The 6,943-nt window shown below is 34.9% G+C and overlaps 2 protein-coding genes across 2 annotated transcripts; both read left to right on the forward strand.

The window, feature by feature from the left end:
• LOC104782478 lies at positions 861–1,764 on the forward strand. Its single transcript, XM_010507416.2, has 2 exons — positions 861–1,147; positions 1,271–1,764. Exons 1-2 carry the CDS (start codon positions 964–966, stop codon positions 1,597–1,599), a joined length of 513 nt encoding a protein of 170 aa, XP_010505718.1. The 5' UTR covers positions 861–963; the 3' UTR covers positions 1,600–1,764.
• LOC104782479 (phosphoinositide phospholipase C 6-like) lies at positions 3,588–6,672 on the forward strand. Its single transcript, XM_010507417.2, has 9 exons — positions 3,588–4,213; positions 4,309–4,505; positions 4,590–4,725; positions 4,811–5,062; positions 5,158–5,357; positions 5,435–5,552; positions 5,694–5,846; positions 5,942–6,028; positions 6,126–6,672. The coding sequence occupies exons 1-9, from the start codon at positions 3,806–3,808 to the stop codon at positions 6,417–6,419; spliced, it is 1,845 nt and encodes a 614-aa protein (XP_010505719.1). The 5' UTR covers positions 3,588–3,805; the 3' UTR covers positions 6,420–6,672.

Consider the following 6,943-nt stretch of genomic DNA (forward strand, 5'->3'; position numbering starts at 1 on the left):
GAATGTAAATATTTCATTAAAATGAAAACAGTCCAGATTTACAATCAATGATTATAAACCTATACAAATGGTCCCATGGCAAAAAAAAAGTAAAAACATGGAAGCATAAATTGTAGTACATAAATTTCGGTCCATCCACTCGACCAAAGCGTTGAAGGTGAAGGAGTTAGATGAAGCGATGACGATTTTGAAGTTCTTCCTAGATAAGTAGTTGAAATAGAAGGTTGACTGCAACTTGAAAACACCAAATTGTGCTCGACTCTTACCACTAGAAGCCTTTCACTCGAGGTCCAAGGATGGGCCGAAATTGTGCTCGACACCAAATTGTATCATGTGTTTTACTAAGCAAAAATGTGGTAAGGGGCGTTGGGTACGAACAAAAAAAAGTGTAAAAGAGTTTGATTGACAAGATAATTAGGGGAGAAAATCAATGAGAATAATGTAGACGAGACTTTGACATTTTATTTTTCTTTCACTTTTATCAGTCAACGCAAAGATTTTGAAAGTCAACAGTCTTTCTCCATTTGGACCAAACGACTTGCTTGAACCATCAAAATGCATCGACCAGTCGGACAGAACTCGGAAAGCTAAACGGGTCGTAAAAATATGTCGAATGCTAAAATTTGGAGGCCTATATATAAGAAAATTAAAGGTGAGAAAATGTGGTTTTGGTCAACAAATCCTTTAACCAATGGTGGCTTAGTGCTTACTGACCAAACCCACAAAAAGTCAATTGATCAGTCTTCTTTGCGATGTTAGGCTTGGCTTGTTTCTTCCTTTTCTGCTAACTACTACACTTTTTTCCCCCCAAAGTGTAGTTAGCTGAGATAACACATTGAGATTAAAACAAAGAATAGTCGAATGGAGTTGGACCGGTTGACCATTTGCTCTGCTTAAATCCATCATCTTCACACACATCAATTCTTAAAGAAAAGTACTATCATTTTGAGATATTTTTCTAACATGGAGAGCTTCTTCATCCTCCGTTGCTTCTTCTTCTTCTTCTTCTTCTTCTTCAATGGATCATTTGCTGCTGGAGGCAGGTTATGGAGTATAAGGGAGATGTCGGAGATGGCTGGTTATGGGGAACACAAACTCTCCTCTGTAGTTATAACCGGTTCTGTTCTTTGCAACACCCCTGTTTCAGGTATTCTCTGTTAGGATTCCACATCAAAAGTTGGATGTCTTTCAGTTGGAAGCTCATGAACCTTACTAGCCTCTACACTACGTCGTCCAAGTCTAAATGCTTTCTGTTTACATGATCTTATAGGTGCAACTGTTGCTATTAAGTGTCACACTGGATTCAAAAAGAGATCAAAATGGGTAAAAGGTGTTACTGATGACTCTGGAGAATTTGTCATTCATCTTCCTTCTCATCTACACGCAATTCCGCAACTCGAAAAGGCTTGTTTCGTCAAACCAATACATGTGCCTAAGCACTATCACAGATGTTATCACCCTTTCTACAAATCCAATACACACAAAGGCATCAAACTCCTTTCCTCAAGAAACGGCTTCCGTGTGTACTCCACAGGGACGATCAGGCTACATGGACACAGTTCAAAAACATCATTCCAACCTCATAAAACCGACATGTAAACGCAAGTTTTAATCAAAACAAAAAAAATGAAAAAACAGATACTTCATCTTGTGTATTTTGTGGTCCTCACTTGTTTAGCTGGCGCCTAAGTCACAGAACCGAGTTGAGTCTCTTTACATTGTTTATCAGTTTCACACAGTGTAATTGCATCTCATACTTTTGCATATGACCCAAATGAAATGTTAGGAAGCACAAAACAAAACTAAATTTACCATAACCACATAACCAAAAAAACAGACTAAATTAGGCGAGATAACAGCCAAAGAATTGTCCTACATGCATTGCATATTCTGAAACACATTAAAATAATCTAAACAAAATATTACTGCAAACGCAACTCGACCAACTTTTATAAGTCAGAGACCCAAGGTCGACGTGATGTAGACGAAGTATGCATGATTTCGTTTCGTTAATTGACGAATTCATAAATAAACATCAAACATAACTACTAAAAAGGCTGATGATCATAATTCATAAAGCATCTATATTATCAATATCAACTAAGTGAAAAAAAAAAACAAAGAAAGACTACAAAATCCAAATGTAATAATACTTTTGGACATATAACAGAATACTATCTTACTAGATTAAGGCCCGTGCTAGAGCACTAATTGAAATTCATTTTATTTATATTGTAATTTTTATATAAAATACAATTTATGTGATTGTTTTTAAAAGTTTTTTTTTGTATAAAACATTATGCAATAAAATCATATGCTAAATATGATGGCTTGAAAAAAGATACCTATTTTGTAAGTTTTATATTGTTAATGATTCTAGATAAGTATCCGTAATATAACACTGGTTAAATTTTATTTTATACAAAATTTTGTATATTTTCGATTTTAAAATAAACTTTTAATATGTTGTATTAGATTATATTTGTGAAGTTATTTCAACAATGTATATTTCATCATGACTTGAATGTCATTATAAGACATAATATTGTAAATTTGAATTTAAATATTCAAATTTTGACCCGTTACTCAGTAAATTTTTTAATTCAATAGATATTATTTCTAAAGAATAATATTACTAAAGCTTGAATATTTTATAGATTGAACCATTTTATATTTGTTTTTAAAAATTCAACTTATGGTATATCCGAAAATAAAACTATTTTTTAATTATAATAAATAATATGATAATTTATTTGTTTTACAAAATAGACTCATATATAAAAATGTGTGGTGAAGTATAATTATAATTAACAAATTAATATGTTAATTTAGATATCAAAAGATTTTATTTGATGAATAATTTAATAAAGGAAATTAATAAGGTAAGTTAGATGATTCTCTTTAAGATTTTTGGTATAACCTATGTAACCAATTAATCTATCATTAACCTATTTGTAACAAACTTATTAAAATTATATAGTGTACAAAATAATGTTGTGTACTTCCGTTTTATTATAAAGGGATTTCTTAGACTAATACAAATTTCACCTAAAAAGTGTAAAAAAAGAAAGATCTTTACTAAATTAAAGAATCAAGAACCAAGACTAAAAAAAGTCTAAAATTAAGAATTTCTCTTTTTAGTTATTCAACATATATCTCTTTTTCTTCCCTAAGAAATGAAGAAATGATACGAAATATAAAAAAGAAATTATTTTTTGATTTTAGAAAAAAAACAAAAAAAAAAAAAAGAGGAAAAACGAATAGGTAAGAATTAGGAAATTATTCAAAAGAGTCGGAAAAAAAATCAAAACAGAGGAGACAAACGATCCCGCTTCAAAGCCTCCTCTTTTATAGGAAACTCTCTCTCGTCTTCTTTCTCCTCTCAATCTCTTCTCAATCCCCAAATCTCAGTTCTTCGAATCCCACGAACAATCAAACAATCCTTGGATTCGAAGACACAAACCCTAATTTTTTTTTTCTAACAATGGGGAAGGAGAAGAAAACAGAGTCGTATAACAACGACNAAAAAAAAAAAAAAAAAAAAAAGGAAAAACGAATAGGTAAGAATTAGGAAATTATTCAAAAGAGTCGGGAAAAAAAATCAAAACAGAGGAGACAAACGATCCCGCTTCAAAGCCTCCACTTTTATAGGAAACTCTCTCTTGTCTTCTTTCTCCTCTCAATCTCTTCTCAATCCCCAAATCTCAGTTCTTCGAATCCCACGAACAATCAAAATATTCCTGGATTCGAAGACCCAAACCCTAATTTTTTAAAAATCGAAACTTTCGATTTTTTTTTTCTAACAATGGGGAAGGAGAAGAAAACAGAGTCGTATAACAACGACAGCGGTAGTTACAATTACAAGATGTTCAAATGTTTCAACCGTAAGTTCAAGATCAACGAAGTCACACCCACCGACGACGTCCGCGACGCTTTCTGCCAATTCGCCGTCTCCAATGGCGGAGGAAGCGTCGACGGAGATTCGAGCGACGGAGACGGATCATCCGGCGTAATGGGCGCAGAGCAGCTCTGTTCTTTCCTCGATGACCATCAAGGCGAAACAGGAACCACCGTCGAGGAGGCTCAACGTTTGATCGACGAGGTTATACGACGTAGACACCACGTCACGCGTTTCACCCGTCACGGCCTTGATCTCGACGATTTCTTCAACGTCCTCTTCTACGAAGATCTCAACCCTCCCATTACCCCTCACGTAAGGATTTAAAAACCAAATCTTTCTCAATGCCCACCAAATAAAAAATCGAAACTTTTTGGTTTTCAAAATTTGTGTGTGTTTGATGGAGACAGGTGCATCAAGACATGACAGCTCCATTGTCACATTACTTTATATACACAGGACACAATTCGTATCTTACAGGGAATCAACTAAGCAGCGATTGTAGCGAAGTCCCTGTCATCAAAGCCTTGCAAAGAGGTGTTCGAGTCATCGAGCTTGATCTTTGGCCTAACTCTACTGGAACAGATATCAATGTCCTTCACGGAAGGTATAAGCCTTGATGTTCTTCTTCTTGTTCTGTCTCTTTATTCAAAACACATTTTCAGAAACCGCGGCTTTCTTGAATTTTCAGAACGCTTACAACGCCTGTACCGCTGATCATATGCTTGAAATCGATAAGAGATCACGCGTTTTTTAGCCCGCCTTATCCGGTTATCATCACTTTAGAGGATCATCTTACATCTGATCTTCAAGCCAAAGTTGCTGAGGTAAAATTCATATATATGATCTATCTTGTGAATCAATCAGTTTGGTTTTGATGTTGTTTGAATCTTTCTTTGTCTTTTTTTTTAGATGGCTACGCAGATTTTTGGGCAGATGTTGTATTACCCTGAATCAGATAGCTTATCGGAGTTTCCTGCTCCTGCTTCATTGCTTCATCGGATAATCATCTCAACCAAACCGCCTAAAGAGTATCTCGAATCGAGGAACCCGATCGTTAAACAGAAGGATAATGTATCTCCATCGTCCGAGGACGAAACACCTAGAACAGAGGAGGTACAGACACTAGAGAGTATGTTGTTTGACCAAGATTGTGAAAGCAAGGTAACAAAAAAAAGGAACTTAATTCATATAAAAAGGATCATATTATATATACATTGTTTGTTGTTTTATAATTTAGTTTGTGAGTTTTGAATTAGAGTGATAGTGATCAAGAGGATGAAGAAGCTAGTGAAGATCAGAAACCGGCATACAAACGGTTGATCACTATTCACGCCGGGAAACCAAAGGGAGCGGTGAAAGAAGAGATGAAAGCTGTGGTTGATAAAGTGAGACGTTTGAGTTTAAGCGAGCAGGAACTTGACAGGACTTGTTCATCCAATAGTCAGGATGTTGTAAGGTGATACGAATTTTATATCCCATCCGAACCCTTTTTATACGCTAGGGTTGCAACTTGATCTCTTTATGTTTTTCTAGGTTTACACAGCGGAATTTGCTTCGGATATACCCAAAAGGGACAAGATTTAAGTCCTCCAACTACAAACCGCTTATCGGTTGGACTCATGGAGCGCAAATGATTGCATTCAACATGCAGGTAATAACAAACTACGCTTTATAAGGTCTATGGATAGATATCGTGACTCTTAAGCTACCTCTGGTGATGGATAAAGTCTTTATACACAAAAAGACTATGAATGATCTATGAATAACAAATGAAACATTTGGTGATCTATAGGGGTATGGGAAATCTCTGTGGTTGATGCACGGCATGTTTAGAGCCAATGGAGGTTGTGGTTATGTCAAGAAACCTAACTTCTTGATGAAGAAAGGGTTTCACGACGAAGTCTTTGACCCTAGGAAGAAACTCCCTGTGAAAGAAACGTTAAAGGCAAGAAAACAACAACCTCTACATATACATGTAAGATGATGTAACATTTTAAGTGTCACTATAGCCTCATCTTTTTGCCGCGGGTTTTACAACAGGTGAAAGTGTATATGGGAGATGGATGGCGTATGGACTTTAGTCACACTCACTTTGACGCATATTCTCCTCCTGATTTCTACACTAAGGTAATGATCAATTTTACATATAGGGTCTATTTTTGTAACAATCTTTAATTAAATTCCTCATAAAGCTTATTAGTTTGCTGACTTATGAGATTTGTAGATGTTTATAGTGGGTGTACCAGCGGATAACACGAAAAGGAAGACAAAAATAATCGAAGACAACTGGTACCCAATTTGGGATGAGGAATTCAGTTTCCCATTGACCGTTCCAGAGCTTGCATTGCTTAGGATCGAAGTAAGAGAGTATGATATGTCGGAGAAGGATGATTTTGGGGGACAAACATGCTTGCCTGTTTCAGAATTAAGACCGGGGATTCGATCTGTGCCTTTGTATGATAAGAAGGGTGAGAAAATGAAATCAGTACGGCTTCTTATGCGTTTCATCTTCGAATGATTTGGCTTAATAGAAATGTGTGTCTCTGAGAAAGGATCTGCACCATTTCAAAAAGGATTTGAGATATTGTATAATGTAGCTTGAATGATCGAATTGATCTTCGCTCTGATATCTCCAAAAGTGTATTTACCTACCATATTGAAGAAAATATAATTTATATAGAGGCTATATATTTTTTTCAGTATGTAAAATCTAATGTAAGATGATTATCCATATATACTTGCAAGTTTTTCATAATTGAGATGTACATAAATTTTACTACAGGGGTGAGGATATATCTTTGGAAAAATTAAACTCTATATTCAATTTAATTCCATCTACTTTAAGGAAAAACAAAAAAAAATTGTTTTTATAATTCCTAGTACTAAACGAAAAAGGAATGGTGCATGTGAAGGATATATATATATACTTTGTAGTATATATATATATATGATAAGGTTTTGTAAGAATAACACCAATTACATCGTCAAAGAGAGCTTGAGGAATGATGGCTGAAAGTGTAACGCCAGACGAATATGAGGGCT

Source organism: Camelina sativa, chromosome 4 (assembly GCF_000633955.1).
Source record: "Camelina sativa cultivar DH55 chromosome 4, Cs, whole genome shotgun sequence".
Classification (NCBI taxonomy): domain Eukaryota; kingdom Viridiplantae; phylum Streptophyta; class Magnoliopsida; order Brassicales; family Brassicaceae; genus Camelina; species Camelina sativa.

Coding starts and splice junctions, on each gene's coding strand:
- LOC104782479 (XM_010507417.2), top strand. CDS start 3,806: ATGGGGAAGGAGAAGAAAACAGAGTCGTATAACAACGACAGCGGTAGT. Junction 4,214..4,308: donor ACCCTCCCATTACCCCTCAC/GTAAGGATTTAA, acceptor TGATGGAGACAG/GTGCATCAAGACATGACAGC. Junction 5,063..5,157: donor ACCAAGATTGTGAAAGCAAG/GTAACAAAAAAA, acceptor GTTTTGAATTAG/AGTGATAGTGATCAAGAGGA.
- LOC104782478 (XM_010507416.2), top strand. CDS start 964: ATGGAGAGCTTCTTCATCCTCCGTTGCTTCTTCTTCTTCTTCTTCTTC. Junction 1,148..1,270: donor TTGCAACACCCCTGTTTCAG/GTATTCTCTGTT, acceptor ATGATCTTATAG/GTGCAACTGTTGCTATTAAG.